The 17,676-nt window shown below is 41.9% G+C and overlaps 2 protein-coding genes across 2 annotated transcripts; one reads left to right on the top strand and one right to left on the bottom strand.

The window, feature by feature from the left end:
* Positions 1-1,991: 1,991 nt before the first annotated feature.
* On the bottom strand, positions 1,992-5,962 carry gltpd2b (glycolipid transfer protein domain containing 2b). The gene is made up of 4 exons (XM_030100492.1): positions 5,388-5,962; positions 3,473-3,531; positions 3,109-3,287; positions 1,992-3,018 (listed from the first exon to the last, which is right to left on the bottom strand). Exons 1-4 carry the CDS (start codon positions 5,455-5,457, stop codon positions 2,400-2,402), a joined length of 927 nt encoding a protein of 308 aa, XP_029956352.1. The 5' UTR covers positions 5,458-5,962; the 3' UTR covers positions 1,992-2,399.
* A 6,236-nt stretch (positions 5,963-12,198) lies between these two features.
* chrne (cholinergic receptor, nicotinic, epsilon) lies at positions 12,199-16,014 on the top strand. Its single transcript, XM_030101321.1, has 12 exons — positions 12,199-12,202; positions 12,754-12,887; positions 12,977-13,021; positions 13,169-13,278; positions 13,357-13,512; positions 13,600-13,697; positions 13,780-13,980; positions 14,069-14,183; positions 14,271-14,385; positions 14,474-14,681; positions 14,800-14,933; positions 15,039-16,014. Exons 1-12 carry the CDS (start codon positions 12,199-12,201, stop codon positions 15,204-15,206), a joined length of 1,488 nt encoding a protein of 495 aa, XP_029957181.1. The 3' UTR covers positions 15,207-16,014.
* The last annotated feature ends 1,662 nt before the right edge of the window (positions 16,015-17,676 follow it).

Below are 17,676 nucleotides of genomic sequence, written 5' to 3' on the forward strand. Positions count from 1 at the left end.
AGTGGACGCCAGTCTTTACAGACATGCGTGACAAGTGAAGCGAGTAAAGAAACCCACAAAACGAAGGAGATTTCTGTGCGAAACAGGAAATTTGTTCAAATATCTGCTTTTATTTTTGGACAGTTTAAAAATAGTCATGACAGATGGACATTATGGAATTTTCATCCACCCACACATCACAGGTTGAAATGGCCTAACTTAGGTTTCATAGTTAACACAGAGTGACAACTCATACATTTTTAAGCCACGATATAACAAAAAAAAAAAAACCCTTGTGATTATTATTCCTATTTATTTATTTGACGTCAGTCCGGTCTGCCACTAACAGCCTCACAAGATTACAAATGAAGTGTACTTCCGCTTGCTGACCTTCACCCTACTCCTGTCTCCTACGCACTCCTTGTCGTCATGCTCTATCCTTATCTCTCTTTCCTTCACCCTCTCCCCCTCACAAAGGGGGAGTGCAGAGTAGGAAAAGTGAGAGCCGGGATTACGCAGCATTACAGGCTTTTGTGGGTTTAAAATAGTTTGATCGAAAGCAGCACAGGTGACTGATACTCGCCTGAGCTATCGTCTCCGTTACACACAAGCGCTTCGGGACTGCAGAGTGAAAATCCAACAGTGCGGCTCTTTATTTATGGGCTATAAAGTTATCAGCGGGACTAAAAATTGATGTGAGACATGTCTATGCTGTATATCAATCAGGGGGGGATAACAGTATTTTTACACAGAAGTACTAAATGTTATCATCACCTGATGTGCTTTGGGACTTTAAAAAAAAACGACAAAACAAAACAACCAAAATCCCAGATGTAGTCTTACAACCAAAGAAACTTAAGCATGGGAGGAATCATTCACTGTAAGAAATCCAATCCCACTTTGTGTGCAGGTCCCAGGGAGCAGAATAAATCCACCACAAAGTCAGTGAAGGAAAGATTAGTCTGCAGCGGTGAGCTGCAGCCTCTGCTGGTTGGCTGGTGGCATTACATCCACACAGGAATCCAACCATCTTTTAGTGTTGCAGGGAGATGGAGCAGACTCCAACAAACATTGGCCAGAAATCGGGCTGCACCCTGGACACATCGAGTCTGTCACGGGGACAAACTCTGTCAGAGACACATTCACACCTACAGTCAGTTTAGACACACTAATTCATGTCTTTGGACATAATGCTCACCGCTCGACCACTGCGAGACCCACGAGTGTCAAGTGGACTTTAAAAAAATACAGCTGTCTCAGGTTTGGACAAAACATTTTCCATACGTCTTTGTCCATTTCAGTCCTACAGATGGAGGCATCATACAACCTGGAGAGGTCATCAGTCCATCACAGGACAAACACTGAGAGACAGATAGTCACACACACTCACATTAACACCAACAGGCAGATTAGGCTCACCAGTCAGCCTCACGTGTGTGTTTTTGGCCTGTGGGAGGAAACCAGAGCACCTGGAGGAAACGACCCCCCACCACACACACACACACACACACACACATACACCGAGGGAACATGCACACACAACTTCCCAGCAGCTTTTATAAGTGTTACAGTTGTCTCAGTTTTGGACCAGAAAGTGTGAAACATGATGAACCTATTTTTTTTCTCTTTTACAACATATATTTAATGAATCTGAGCAATAAATAAAACTTTCCATTATCAGAAAAATTCACAAGTTGACACTTTACTAAAACATTTTTGAAAACTGAACATTTTTCTTCAGTTAGCACCTTTTGATTTTTTTTTGTTGTTGTTGTTGTTGTTGAAAAAATTCAATACTTAGAATAGATTGGTCCCATGGAGATTTCAGGGCTACAAGGAAGCTCGACCTAACTGGTTAATGAGGTAACGAATTAAATCTCCAAGCATTAACTACTCTTTAAAAAAGCTGTTAAGTTCAATATATAAAATAAAATAAAAAATTACATATTGTTGGGACCCAATGCAAAAAAAAAAAAAAAAAAAAAAAAAAGGAAAAAAAAAAAGAAAAAAAAGAAACATTTGACGTATACAAAATTGCTACCCCGGTGCCGTGCACTCCAAGGGAGGTGATTGTATTCATGCTCCTTCATCCACCTGATTAAGATATTCATATTCACAGCTTAAATACATTATCAGCTGCCTTGCTACACCTCGAGCTTTATCTCAGAAGCTCTCGTGAGGAATGTCTGAGGTAAAACACTAACTTTTTTGTGATGGCTGATTGTTACCGCGGCACTTTGGTGAGAGGGGGAAACATGGCGACCTGTAAGCTTTGATAGAAAAATATGAGTCTACTCCAGTTTCCTTGAAAAGGTTACACTTTTGTAGAAGGACGCGACAGTCGAACACGTGACGTCGAGGATAAAGTAAGTGCAAAACAAAGAAATGCCAACAGAGGCTGGATGTTTGACTCCATTTTCTTAAGGCAAGTCCAGCATGCCGTGTTCTTCCAGGGCTTGCTCCGTCCTGTTGTAAACCACCCCGATGGCCTGAACCACCCTGCCCAGCACCAGGCTCAGCTCATCCTGGTTCTGCACGCACACCAGCCTGAAGAAGAAGCCCCTCTCCGGCATGGCGATGAAGGCCAGCTCGGCGGCTCTGCGCACCAGCCAGGAGTGGTGGTGGGCCAGCGTGGCCTGGTAAGCTTCCCGGCACAGCTCGGAGGGGCTCCTCAGGCGGCCGGCCACTGGGACCTCCGCCAGCTTCTGCAGGAAGAGCTTGAGCCACAGCAGAGCGCGGTGCAGACGCAGGAGAGTGCGGCATCCGGAATCTGTCTGGTGATGGAAGTCCACCAGGCCGCTGTTCAGCTCCGCCCTTATCATGGAGCGCACAGAGTGGTAAGCATCGGTGTGCTGCGACGCCTCGAGATCATTCTTTGCGTCCGCCTCTTTGCTCACAGAGTTTATTGAGTTTACATCTGGGCCCAGCACTGCTTCAAGGTTCTCCCCTGCCAACTGTGCCAGCTGGCGGATAATAGTGGTCTTACTTTCGATTTCTTGGGATATCAGTCTCACCACTGAGCCCAGGGAGTCCATGAACCTGCGGGAGTACCATAAAACATGAATCATCTTTCAGGAGTTCAATCTCAACGGTAAACTCATAAATGACGTCATTCTGTCTCGGTCTTACTTCACGAGCTCGTCCCAGCTGGACAGATAAGGCTGCAGCAGCACGTCCGAGGTGGAGTACTGCGCCGCCAGCAGGTGGGAGAGCAGCAGCGACGCCTGGAAGTTCTGACCGTGACACACCCCCGGGACGTACGGCCCCTTGGAGCCATCGGCCACGCTGCTGTTGGACAGCTGGTGGAACTGAAGGCGGAGGGGGTGGTGGGGGGGGATGGGGAGTGCGTGAATGAGGGCAATCAACACCAGGGCACAAAAGGAGGAGAGAAAAGCAAATGAGATTCATTCAATTTGCCCATCTGCTTTTCAGAATCATCCCCTGAACGTGTGCCGGAGATGTAACTGTTTTTCCACAGTGCTTGTGCTCTTACCCTATTTATCTGGTTATACCCCTTTAAACAGGAATCCCAGTGGTAATCCAAACCTCCTTCTGCAAAAAGAAAAAAAAAAGAAAAAAAAAAAGCCAACAGTTAGTTTGTGTATAGATTTATTTATATGTTTTGCTCTATTTTAGATCTCTATTAAGGCTGGATGGAAATATTCTAAGCTGCTGAATGCTTCACTGCGTATACGAAATCAATGTGCAGAAGTACAGAAGATTATTTTAGCATCAACTGACTGAGATCACAAAGGTGTGAGTTTTAAATCTGAACCTCAACTAAATCAGTCAGTCTTTAATTGTAAAGAAATTTTCAGTTCAACGTAATTCACAGGGCATTAAAGGATTGTCAGACAACTGAAAAAGAAAGTATACACACACACACACACACACACACACACACACACACACACACACACATACACACACACACACACGCACACAAATAAATCATATAACACTTTGGTAATATAAGTTTAGATGATAACTCTCCTCATAGAGTGACTCTGATTTGAAACCATAAAAAAAAAATAAACACGTCACAATAGCCGCTCAAACCTAACTGACAGCAGTCGCAGCGTGATTCATCAGGAAGCTCAGTCATCTGACAGCTCGGCTCCATGCAGCTGATTATGAAGGGGCTGACTCCTTATTTCCTAATTAGGGCACGTTTCAGGGTCAGGTTTATAGCCTTGTATCAATAAAAGCCATCTGGATTCAGCAAATAGCTTTCTCCTGACAACTAATTAAGCACAATGTTGCTTTTTAATCCGTTTCAAGCTTATTCCAGCTTGTGACACAGCGAACCCAGTGATCCTAATTGACGTCCTCGGCACACGTCATGTGCACATGCCTCAGTACAAAACATTCATACAGACACACATTCTGTTAACAGGATCCATCACAGTTTTAAATCATCAATTTTTCTAAATATAAATGATCTCCCAGCAGATCTTTCAGTAAACAGAACCATACTGGGAGATATCTTGTTCAGCCGTGTTACGCCTGACAGGCGTCAAACTTTTTGAGACCTCGTGGCGTTTCTTCAGACGTCTCTGTGGGGTCTCCAGTCCCCCGAGTGAAACTATCACGCAAACACATGTTACAAGTCACCCTGCTGAGACCCAGGAACAGTCGGCTCACACAGCGTGGCTGGTGAACCACCAGACTTCACGTTTGAATTCCACACTGTACACGCTGTCCAGCAGCTGGCAGAAATGTAACTCCAACTTGAAGCTGACCTGCTGGAGATGAAGCCAAATTTGTCTAGATGGATGTGAAGTCTCTGAGAGCCAAAGTTAAATTTAGGTTTCTTAGCAGAGTTAGAATGAAGATGTAGAGGCGGTCGTTCATGCTTCCATCTGGCTGCTCGCACCAGCAATTTAATCCAAAGCAGAGAACAAGATCACATGTTCCGAGGCTCAACTGTTCGAGAAATTATTACTTTAAAGAACGTTTAAGCATGTGGTAACAATTACCAGCCTTCTTGATGACTTCCAGGAATTTGTTTCTGTTCTGTTTAGTGGAAAAAAGAAGAGGCGGCTTTCCTTTAAAAGCCAAAAAGTGTTGGGAGGCATGAAGTCTAAGTTTTCACATGACTTTATTTGACCCCGAGACGCACAAAAGAAATCTGTGCTTTGAGAGTTTACGTGAGGACAACCGATCCTCTGATGTGACCGACAGGTGAAAATGAACCCTGACAGCATCGTCGAACTCCCCAAAAGAAGTATATCAGCGATGTTACTCCAAAGCTTTAAAACTAAACAGAAAGTGGCGCGACCACCATGCTGGATTCTGCGCCATGTGACACATTCCTGATCTGGAGCGAAAGCATTCCTAACAAGGGAGGGATTGTATAGATTAATAGCAGAACACAGAAACCACATACACACGAGGGAAATACTCACGTAGCCAGAGTGAGCCGAGGAACAGCAGCAGGACTAAGATAGCTGCTGCAGCCTTGCTCTTTACACCCATACTGAAGTCCAGTTTGGGGTCTGCCGGTCCACCTTCGCTCCTTCTCTCAGTCTTTTATCTTTTAATTCCTCTGTGTCTCACATGAGTCCTTGTCCCCTTGCACTGGCTGTCACCACGATTACTCCCGACCAGACCCCAGCCTGTGACCCCCTCCTGTCCTTTCAAATCCTTCATACTCCTCCCTACAACCTCAAATGAAAAGTTCTCTCCACCATTGTACCTCTGTCAATGTTTAACGCTGTCTGCGAGCAGCTGGTTTCCCTCGTCACGCAGTCCAACCCTGCTGCTGCTCTCAGTTTTTCTCTGGGAGTCTTGTACTCGCGTCTTGCCTCTATCTTCCTTTGTTTCTCACTGATTTTGGAGCTGCCCTGTTTCTTATTGTGTTGCTCAATCTGAGAGTCCAGAGATCAGCTGAGCGCTGCCTCGAGCTGATAAAGCAGAGCCAATCCAGCCTGCGCGCCAACAACCTCCTCCCTCAAGATTCATCTTCTACATATGCGCTATATTCCCGGTCAGCTCGAGTAAACACTTGCTCCCTCGCCTCACCCACCACCTCCCTGCCTGTCTGCCTCCTCCCTCCTCTCGCTCTCTCTCTCGCTCTCTCTCTCTCTCATTCACTCAGTGCTGAGAGCGCGGCACATGGCGCACTGCCTACTCACAAAACCCAAAAAAACGTGTCGGTTTATGAGAGGTTAACAAGGAAATGTAATTGCTGTGTTAAGGTCATGACAGCTCAGGGTAAACATCTGGATAGACCAACAAAATCTCCCTGTGGAGGCTGAGCTGATACAGATGTGATACCAAATCTGTGTTTGTCAATGAATAACAAAGCCTCACCGGGCTCATGCTCGATAGCAAAAAAAAAAAAAGTCTATTCAAGCTAATCTTTTTCAAGATATGACTAAGATTACTGACTACCTGGGGAAGCGAAAAAATAGTTTTGAGGAACAAAAAACCTTGATTATTATACCTTAAAAAGACCACATTCTTATACCTTTTCCTGCATGTAAAAACCCATCGCTCATCAATGGAAATATAATAATAACAATAATCAAAATTTCAGTTTTAAGGCATAAAAAGGAAAAAAAAAAAAAAAAAAGGGGGGGTGGCTGTTGCTCATGAAGGGTGTTCCCGTGATTATCACCACTGATAATTTGGTTTCTATCAGTAGATTTGCAGCGGCTGCTCTGGGGGGTGGGCGGTGGAGGTGGGGCTGGGGGTGAATGGACATTGAACTCCACACTCAAGCCAAACCACATGTGTCCTTGTGAAGAGGAATTCAACAATAGTATTAATTCTGCAGAGGAGCAGGGGAGAGAAAAGGGGGGGGTGGGGGGAGCAGGCGCATTCATTACTGGGAGGGGGCTGGTCGGTCAAGGGGCTTTCATTCTGTGTAACCAATGGATGATCCCACGTGAAACAGGCAGCGCCTGACGACAGGAGTCTGAGCGTCTGGGAGAAAGCAGACCAGAAAACCTGAACTGTTTGACTCTGCATGCTGATGTGCTCCGATTTAACGTTATAAAGCGTTAACGCACAGTAACAATTACCACAATACAGTCCACCGCTGCGTGCTACAAGATAATGCACGGCTTGAACGCACAGTATGTCAGTGCAATGAGCGCATGGATGCATGGAGGTTGTGTAAAACAGAAAGAAGGCATTTTTTTTTTCCTGTAGATAACCACATTGACGCTTCAAAAAAAAAAACAACAAAAAAACAAAAAAAACACTGCATGTGGGAAGTCAAACATTTAACCACAGCAGCAGGACAAATGACAGCGCAGGGAGTTCGGTTAGGTTTTCATGAAGGAAAATGCCTCTGGCATGAAGTACAAAGTTAAACAGAGCAGACATTTGTTGAGCTGGCTGATTGAACAGTGCCTTCTATTCAAAAGAAAAACAAGAGAAAAAAGCATCAGGATTAGGGATTTTTGTGAGTTTAGCACTTAATGGCTTATGAGCTGATGTTTAACAGAAGTTAAGAATTATTATTATCACTATTATTATTATTATTATTATTATTATTATTATTATTATTATTATTACATTTATTTGGTTGGTTGGTTGCTGTTGTTGTCAAGTCAGAAAGAAAATGGCATTTCTAGATCCAGTTTTTCTCAGTCACTTTGGTACATTTCTCACATCACTATAAACATTCACGCAACAGTTTTCGTTCACCCTTTACAACATTTCGTTTTTCATTCCTTCCAACAAACTGCAAATGCTGTTTGGACATGCGTCAACTGCTTTGATACCGCTCGCTGCTGTTTTCTAACATTATCATTTGCTCATGTCGTATCAGTCCAAATGAACTCTACTTGTGATTGCAAAATTGTCATTCTCTATAAAACTGATAGTCTTCGTTTCATTGCCTGAGTCAGGACACACAAAAATGTTGAAATAGTTAAATAAATAGTCAAAATCTGCCAAGCAGAGTCCTGCAGGGGGTGGATTCACCAGTCCAGGAGAAACTGTTCTCGCTGCATTGCAAGAGTTGACATCTGCTGTGATGCAGGTGAAAATATGTGTCCAGACAGACGGAACGTCTGGATGTACATGACTGATTTACAGTTTGTTGTAGGCTCAATTCTATTATTTACTGCAAAATTGTTTACGACTGTGCACAGCTCTACGCAAAGGGAGTTTATGTTTGCTGTAAATAAGGGTGTTTTTTTTTCTTTTGCATGTTGCTGTGAACAAATTAGAATTGCAAAGAGCATAAAGATGTGAAACATACATATTCAATATCATTGTCTCAGTTACCTCACTATATACAATAATAATGTGTCATTTTACCATAGTTTTCAAATGGCTGTGTAAATAGAAAGTGTTGCTGTTATTAAGATTTTCACGTCTTACCAAGATGTGACTTTTTTTTGGCATTTACACCAAGAGTAAACTGTCATAATGAAAACATGATGGAGCCGTTTGACAATGTTTGTGTCAGGACTTTTCATTTTAATGACACTGACATTTCATTAACATGGAAACTTGCTTTTGAGGAATGGACTTTCAATTTTGAGCAAGTGACACACTTTTGCAGACTGTAAGGTTTAGCGGTTTGCACCAATTGTTTTGAGAAATGCAAGAACTGGTGTGCAAATGTAAAGACTGATGTGAGGAATGAACCGAAGCCATTGAGAAAAACTGTAAAGAGGTACCAAGTGGCGTTAAACACATAATCATACAGGTATGCTGCTAAATACAATGTGCAGTCTGAGATGCATACTGACTTCAGCTGGGAGGCACAGTACACAGCACTTATCAAGAATATTGTCACTGCATGTTGCAGTCGCACAAACTCTACAAAGGATTAAATTCCTGATTTGCTGAATGTAGATATAGTGATAGCACTGACTGCCAGATGAATGGGACACTGATGATTTTGTGTTCGTTTGTTTTAGTTTGTGTAGTTTTCAAAAGAGCTTCCAGGCCCATGCAGCAGGGGGTCGCCTTTTTCTAGCATCTTTTATACCTTTTTTCTTTTGAAAGAAATCATGATCAATGGAAATAATAAGAGGATGAAAGCCACAAGATTTACAAAATTGTTCCTATTTAATGCATTTGCAAAGTGATTCAAGCTCTATCTTACCTGGCCTGCTCAGTTGCAGTAATCTCTGGCATCCTAAAGTATGCAAACAAAATATACCTCCCATAAGTTCATCACTGTAAGTTAGCAGTAATTGTTGCTTGTGGGCAGAGGGACATTCTTAGATTTTGAGCTGGATGCTTCAGTCCTTCTTGTATCTCAGAGCCTTGAGTGTGAGACACATAATCCTGCTTCAGGAGGCTCCAGTTACCTTAAAGAAGCTCATCTCTCTTTCCCTCTATATATATTTAGAAGTACATCACATACTGCGCAACTCACATGGCACATTCCAAAAATCAGTCTGTTGCCCTTGTCACGGCAGAGAGACACGACTGATAATACTCTCAGCACTGTTTATAAAAACAAAGTGAGTCTCTGAATTGAAGCTCGGTTAGTAAATCATCCTGACAGAAGCTGAAAAAAAAAAAAAATTGTCTGACTTATCTTGAAGCAGATCCGAATCCCTGTGTCCGTCTATGTAATAGTTTTATGAGCACTGTCTGCCTCCAGCCCTCTAACCCCTGTGAGTCTCGGCTGAAGCTCTGGAGTTGAAATACTGTATGTCTGCACTATATATTACTCTGGACACATAGCAGAGGGACAACAGGCCTGCGCAGTTCGTCATCCGTTCACCTCCCTGCACCCACAGCGAGTTCCTTCTGCAGTAAACGCGCTGTTAAAATCATTCTATATTGTAGGGATGTCCGTGTTTGAAAACACAGGTTTTAACTCCTACATACACTATCACGGTAAACTCTTAAGACATATCCATCATAACAGTATTGTCCTTGTTTGCTACCTAATGTTATATCCACTGTCTAATGATCCTGATGATTATTGTGGCTGACTGAAGTGTGACTTGAAGTTCTGGTTTAGTGCTTCCAGCTGCCGTGTAATCTGAGCCACGGACAGCGACAGCCGGAGTGGGCAACAGCCAGGGTGCTTGCAAAGGGGGATTTAGGGCTCTTCCTCTCTGTCTTTACTCTCGCCGTCTTTCTCTCTCTTTCCCAGACTTTATATTTAAAAATAGTGCAGTGCAGTTCAGTGGAGAGGTCCGGGAACATGTCGGCTCCGCGCAGTTCTCAGATACTTTTTGGAATAATTGTTCTTGGGACTTTAACGAGTCTGGGTGAGTGGCGCAGTTGGAAACTTCTGACACATCCTCACTTACTGGGACCTTCTTATCTGTCAAAATGATTTCTGAATTGCTTGTGCCGGTCATGCAGAGGAGCAACGTTCAAAGAAAACAGATCTAAGATCTAATGACAACATACTAAAACCTGTGCACTCATCTGATGAATGTCTTTTTTGGATGATTTACTTTTTTTTTCCTGTGAATTACTTGTCTGCAAAAAAGTCTAAAATATATATGGATCATTATTACTTATTGATAATTACTAGTGACAGTGCCTGCTGCATGTTGGAGGGTTTTCTTTGACCAAAATGCACAAGTATACATTCCAAACATAATGAGTGTTCTGCTGTAACATTTTGACAATATTTAATGCAACTATATGAACACTAAGTCAGTCATCATCAGAAAAGCGGTGAGTCTTTTGTTGACAGCAACAGAACCACAGTCAGTAAAATTTCTTGGCTTGACACAGATGGCATTTTGCCATGAGAGGGTAACAGTAAACTGTAAAGTTGCAGAGGAAGCAGTGAAGGCCTGCACATGCTGGATGTTTGATATGATTACAGTTTACCTCCACCTTTGTGTGTCAATGTCACAGATACATAAATCTATATCTGGACAAAGTACATCATCTATAAAACCAGGTTGCCTCATTGAAATCACTACAATTCATTTGATATCATCAAATAGGGTGAAACAATCATTTTGTTTACATGTAGTCAAAAACAAAGCGGTCGGTCTGGTTGTGACTGGTTCTGTTTGATTACACTATGTTAGTTCTGGATGTCAAAACAAAGTCTCAAAATGAAGCACGCGTTGTCCAGGCAGCTGATGGTGGTATGGGTGGAAAGGCCGCCAGTCTGGCACCCAGTTCTGATAGAAACCAGACTGTAGTTATCTGCAAGGTTGTATTGACACGATATTTTGTCCTGAGCGTCACGTGTAGTCAACAGTCTCGTCAGGTGCTCTTGGAGTTTGTGTTCTTTCAAAAAGAAACTATAATTGTTTTATAGTCACATAATTTGCATATTTGTGTCACATGTTCTCAATGAAAACAACGTTCATTAGATGACAATCAGTTAATGTTTAGGTAATGGTGAATCCAGGAGTGATATTATCTCATGTCTTCATGTTTCCAGATTGGGCAGCAGGAAAGCTGTCAAAACATCATGCTAGAGACTGAAAAAAAGAGCACAGAAATACAAAACTGGAATAATTTGAAATATTAGCTTACATTGACCAGATGTGACTGGTAGCTTGTAGTTTTATAGACACTCTGAAATGATCTTCTAGAGATGTGTGCACTGGAGATACGGTCAGTTGGGGTGAGCTTGGCTTGCTTTTTCCTCAGTAATCAAAAGGGATGTTGTAATGTTTATCTTGATGGTCATGTTGACCATGATACTGCTTGTTTTATGGTCACCCCGTAAAGGGTCAGTTAGTCAAAGTGCAAAAAAAAAAAACCACGACTGAAACTAATCACGAACTGAAGAAGAAACATTTATTCCTGTGCATTTTAATGATTTAACATAGCTGCGTGCTCATCTGGAGGCTCTGCCTTTGGTTTTTCATTATCAAGGTCCTCTGTCTGAGGAGGCTTAAGTGTCCTCTGCAGGAAGTGATGAGGTCAGAACACTAATACCAACATTAAGTGTACTTTGTACCCACACACCAATGCAACTGAACCATGTGAGCTGACCGAACTGCATTTACAAGTACAACGAAACCAACGCAACCCACCTAACTCTCTCTAAATGTCAGCATCAGTCATATCAATGTGGTAAAAATCCCATAAAATACATACAAGGAAGCCACAAAGACAATACATGCTGCCCCAACTGTAGTAAAGTACAAAGTTTAGTGTATACTTTCTGAACAATTGGCACACTTGAAAGGTCAGGTTTATAATTGCTGTTTGCTCCAGCTCATTAGATCAATCCTAATAATTAAAAACTGACAAAGCACTGAGACATGTCAGCACTGTCACTCCAGTGCCAACTACGCAAACTGTCCCATGGGTGAATTACAGCTCTGAGCTATGTGACATATTTGTGCCTGATTGGACCAGCCAGGCAAAGGAATGAGTCTCACCCGAGGGACGACATCTTTACTGCTTCATAGTATACGGTACTGTCACCATTTTCGCAGAACGGTGATATTGATGATTATTGTAGATGACCTGAGAGTGACTTGAAGTCCTTGTTTAGAGTTTCCCAGCTGCTGTGTAATCTGAGCTATGGCTAAAGACAGCTGGGGGGGGGGGGAAGAGGCAAGGGGTCTGAAATAACCTCTGTCTTGCTCTCTTTAGTTCCTCTTGAATTTTACTCAGAATATGTGGTGCAGTTAAGGACTACAATGCTTTGTTATGGAAGGGATTTAATACACTTTGAAATTCTGGTGATGGGTTATTTTCCTCAACTTCTGATGGACCTGGAAGAGTTAGAAAATACTTTTCGTTAAGTTTGTAGCTCTCCAGCATTTCAATATCCCCCTCCTCCAGTTCATGATATTGATCAGATTATCATTTTCTCTATGCCCCCCTCCATCTCTCCTCTTTTTCTCCAAACAGTCGAAAGCAATGAAGAATCGATCCTCATCAGAGACTTGTTCAAAAGCTACAACAAGAATATTCGCCCAGTGGTTCACCCTGAAGACAAAGTGACGGTTCACATCATGCTGACCCTCACCAACCTGATCTCACTGGTGAGCTCTTCTTCTTCCTCCCCATTAGATTACCGATTACCGATCAGCACAGTTCAAATTCTTACCTCAGTAATTCACATATCCCACAGAATGAAAAGGAGGAGACTCTTACCACCAATGTATGGCTTGAGATTGTGAGTTTTTCGCTCTGCGCGTGCACGCGACGGTATTTTATTCAGACAGCTTTGAGTAGAATTATCATTTCTCACTCGGGGAATCCACATGTAAAGCTCATGTTTTTAATGCCACTGCTGGCCTTTCTCATCAAATATCACCTACAGCAATGGTCTGACCCCCGCCTTGCCTGGAACACAAGTGACTACTTTGGCATTGATATAATCCGTGTCCCATGCACCACTGTTTGGCTCCCTGACATAGTTCTTGAAAACAAGTAAGGTTCAAACAAGCAAAAGAGTCACAACCTGACTCAAATGTGGCGGTAACTTTGCGTTGTTTTCTCTGTCTGCAGCATTGATGGCAAGTTTGATGTGGCCTACTATGCCAACGTGCTGATCACATACGATGGTTGGATGTACTGGCTTCCTCCTGCTATCTATCGCAGTACTTGTGCCATCGAAATCACCTATTTCCCATTTGATTATCAAAACTGCACGCTAGTGTTCAGGTGTAGTATAATTCATCCATTTTTTTTAAAATAAATTATAGCTTTCATTCTAAATTCATTTACTTATCTCTACAACTGCAATCCCAGATCGCAGACGTACAGTGCAAATGAAGTGGATCTCATCTTGAATGCGGACGAAGGCCAGACAATTGAGTGGGTGTACATCGACCCTGCGGCTTTTACTGGTATTTTTTTTGGCATCCGTGTGCAATTCTAACTTTCTAAAGACTTAATTCCCATCTGATTTATTATGTCTTCACTCTTCAGAGAATGGTGAGTGGGCCATTGTTCACCGTCCTGGCAGGAAAATGATCAACAAAAAGTATTCCCCAGATGACCTCGAGTATCAGGAGATCGTATACAACCTGATCATCCAAAGAAAGCCCCTCTTTTACGTCATTAACATTGTACTGCCTTGCTCCCTCATCTCTTCGCTGGTTGTATTGGCCTACTTCCTGCCTGCACAAGGTTAGAGGAGAAGAATGTTTGTATTTCTTTAGCTGTTATTACAGAAATGTTCAGATCTGCTGTCTCTAAGACTCTTGTATTCTCACAGCTGGAGGACAGAAATTGACAGTGTCCATCTCTGTCTTGCTGGCCCAGACTGTCTTCCTCTTTCTTATTGCTCAGAAGGTTCCTGAGACCTCTCTGTCTGTCCCTCTTATTGGCAAGTGAGTCAATGTGTCCTCTCTGAAGACGTCTGCTCTGTGATCTTTTCCTCCGTCCTGTCCAGTGCTAATCTCTAATATCTTCCTCAGGTATCTAATCTTTGTTATGAGTGTCACCACACTTATTGCGACAAATCAGATTGTGGTGCTGAACTTCTCGCTGCGCAGTCCCAGCACTCACACCATGTCCAATACTATTAAACACGTAAGTCCACCTCTATGCCTCTGACTTAGGCATATCAGAAGAGTTCAGTCTTTGTGAACTAACTTTTGTGATTTCTTTCTTCTCGTAGTTGTTTCTCGAAATGATACCTCGCTTCTTAGGCATGTCCCCGCTGGTGGATGACAGCGAGGAGACGACAGAGGTCAACGGGGTGAGGGAGCGGCGGCGAAGCTCCTTCGGCCTCATGCAGAGAGCCGAGGAATATGTGCTGAAACAACCTCGCAGTGAAATGCTGTTCGACAAACAGAGAGAGAGGCACGGCCTCACGCGTTCTATTGGTGAGTCATGCCTTGTAAAAACTTTGGCACGGCATTGCACTTGTCATGGATCCTTAAATTGTGTATTAAAATTGTAAGCTATACTTGTCAAATACTAACTGTGTCTCCTTTCCCTTAGTGGACAGTATTGATGTCAGCAGCACAGCCAACCTGTATAAGAGTTTAGCTCAAGCTGCACCCGAGATCAAGCAATGTGTGGATGCCTGCAACTTCATCGCTGAGAGTACGAGACAACAAAATGACATTGGATCAGTGAGTGTTGCTTCATGTCTCTTTTTTGCTTGGATGACTATAATTGTCACATTTACTTGACTGTTAAAGATGTTAACAGCGTATTTCCTTTCCGTCCACATCAAGGAAATTGAAAGCTGGGTACTGATCGGGAAGATGATTGACAAGGTGTGTTTCTGGGCTGCCATTCTTCTCTTCATCATTGGAACAGTATGGATCTTCCTCACAGGACACTTTAACAGAGCTCCAGAATTTCCATTTCCTGGACAGAATAAAAAGTATTCTCCGAGTTAAACAAAAGAGAATACTTGTTGAAACATTTCCAAGGTTCTTCACTGTGCCTCATGCTGTCTATAATAGTGAGCAGTGTAGCTCAGTCATTCCCAGGCTTAAAGTCAGGGCTGAGTTGAGTCTTTGTAGCAGCAGGGCTTTAATGACAACAAATCTCTTTGTGTTCATTATAATGCCCGGACTTGTGATCAGCACTTGCCAGGCATTTGAAGGTTTTTCAGTCATACTTGCAACTTGGTTTAAGGTTTGCCAGCTTGGTATAAATTAATTGTACTTATTAGACCAGATGATGTTTTAAATAATCTTTAGAACAAATGCTGTCATAATTCTCATAACAACAAAACATTGTTGTTGTTGTTGTTTTGTTTTGTTTTTTATTTCATGGTTTAAAAAACGGTGAGTTTAGGCGATTCCAGTTTTAAGATCAAGGTTAAAAATAATGAATGAATTCTCTACCATAGAGTACAGATTGCTGTGCAAAGAATTTCAAATCAAAACTAGCAATTACACCTTTAAAAATACTCATAATCTGAAAAAAGCATTTATTTACATGTTATGTGTTGAGGTTTACCACCTGTCATGGACTTGTGAGACTCTGTGTATTTCACTGGACGGCAGTTCCTGCTCAAGTCTGTGTATATGCCTCCCTGCATGTTCTATGTCTTACGTTAAACAAACCAACTTAACATGAGCCAGCCATGTTTCGATCAAAGCCTAGTCTTCTTACTATGACTTTTTTATTGGGGAGTCGTGTTTGCGATAGATTGTGTGGTAGGATATTGCCTTGGTATCATTATGCCATTTCTTTATTTTCAATAAACACTTGATTTTGTTCAGCATGACTTCTTTAGTCATTTCAGAGAGTGAGCTCTGTCAAATTTCATACACGTCAATGCAGCCTGTTTGCAATGTGAGTATCAAACACGTGTCATGAGTCAAACTGGGAAACAGATATCTCCAAAAACAAAATAGGTTAAATATAACAGTGCCCATGTTCTTTAAGCAGGAAAAGAAACAATATGTAGTTGGGATAAAATGTATGTCCTTGTACTTAACAAACTGATTATATTTTCAAGGTTTTCATTTTCTTCAAAGTTATTCAAATAGGTATAATATGAAATATTGTCAACCCCTTGTCACACCATTGAAGTGGCTGGGATTTAGCTCCTCCATGTGGGGAAAAGCTCCGCTACACTGACTTGAGCTAAATAAAACAATCCCATGTGATTCACTGCAGTATGTACAATAAATCATGTCCACGTAGTGTTAGTAAGAGGAAGGCAAAACAAATCACTAGTAAAGGAAAAACAAGCTCAAACATATGGCGTCTTTTTTTAAGGATAACCCTCTCTAATTAAAACAATAAATCACTCTCCATCTATGGCACATGACTCAACATGCATATACTCACCTTAATGCAGGCAATCGTTTCCATATCAGTTATGAGTAGTTTTCTATTCATTACTTTCAGTTTACCACAACAATTCAAGCGCCACTCCAACATGAAATGATGAAACACTATCGCCCTGTTCAACTCAGTCCTCACTACCTGTCTTTTCCTTTCCTGTGACTCCCCCCAATGTTCAAACACAGAACTGCACCAACAAGAAATATATATATATATATATATATATATATATATATATATATATATATATATATATATATATATATATATATATATATATATATATATATATATTATTGCCCCGATAAGTAATTATTGTCCCGTGTGAATAAAGTTTCAAATTATCTTTTTTTTATTATTATATTGGCATACTGAGGAATAAGATCAGTAGACACACGAGATGTTAAATACTGTAAATGTTGTAGAAATGTTGTACAAATACACACACATATAATTACACATCAAAGCGGTGCAGTGATTAGTACTATTGCCTCACAGCAAGAATGTTATAGGTTCAAGTACCGGCCACGTATGTGGGGTTTGCATGTTCTCCCCATATATGTGTGAGTTTCCTCCGAGAACTGACTTTCTCCCATGGTCCAAAAAACATGCATGACAGGTTAATTGGCAATCATAAATTGCACCAAGGTGTGCTGTGAATGTGAGTGTGCATTGTGTCTGGCCCTGTGACAGACAAGGTGAACTGTTCAGGGTGTGCTCTGCCCTTGCCCAAAGCAGCTGGGATTGACTCTTGCCCCCCAAGAACAAGTGGTAGGAGTGTAAAGTGCTTTGGTGACCGCTCAAACAGTGTAAAATCGCAATATAAGTGAAATCCATCTACCCTCTGGACTTCATGAGATTTTTTGTTTGTTAAAAAGCAAAACAACAAAAATAAGTCAATTGTCACCATGCAAGGCACTTTAATCACCACATTTGAAATAGGAAGTTGCTGAGTACATCCACAACTTGAATTAATTTAGGCTTACCTGCATTTTTATAATCAGACTGTTCCACCAGTGACATCCTTGAAGTAGTCCCATGCCATACAATGTCCACCTTGTTTTG

The sequence above is a fragment of the Salarias fasciatus genome, chromosome 10, assembly GCF_902148845.1.
Source record: "Salarias fasciatus chromosome 10, fSalaFa1.1, whole genome shotgun sequence".
NCBI lineage: Eukaryota > Metazoa > Chordata > Actinopteri > Blenniiformes > Blenniidae > Salarias > Salarias fasciatus.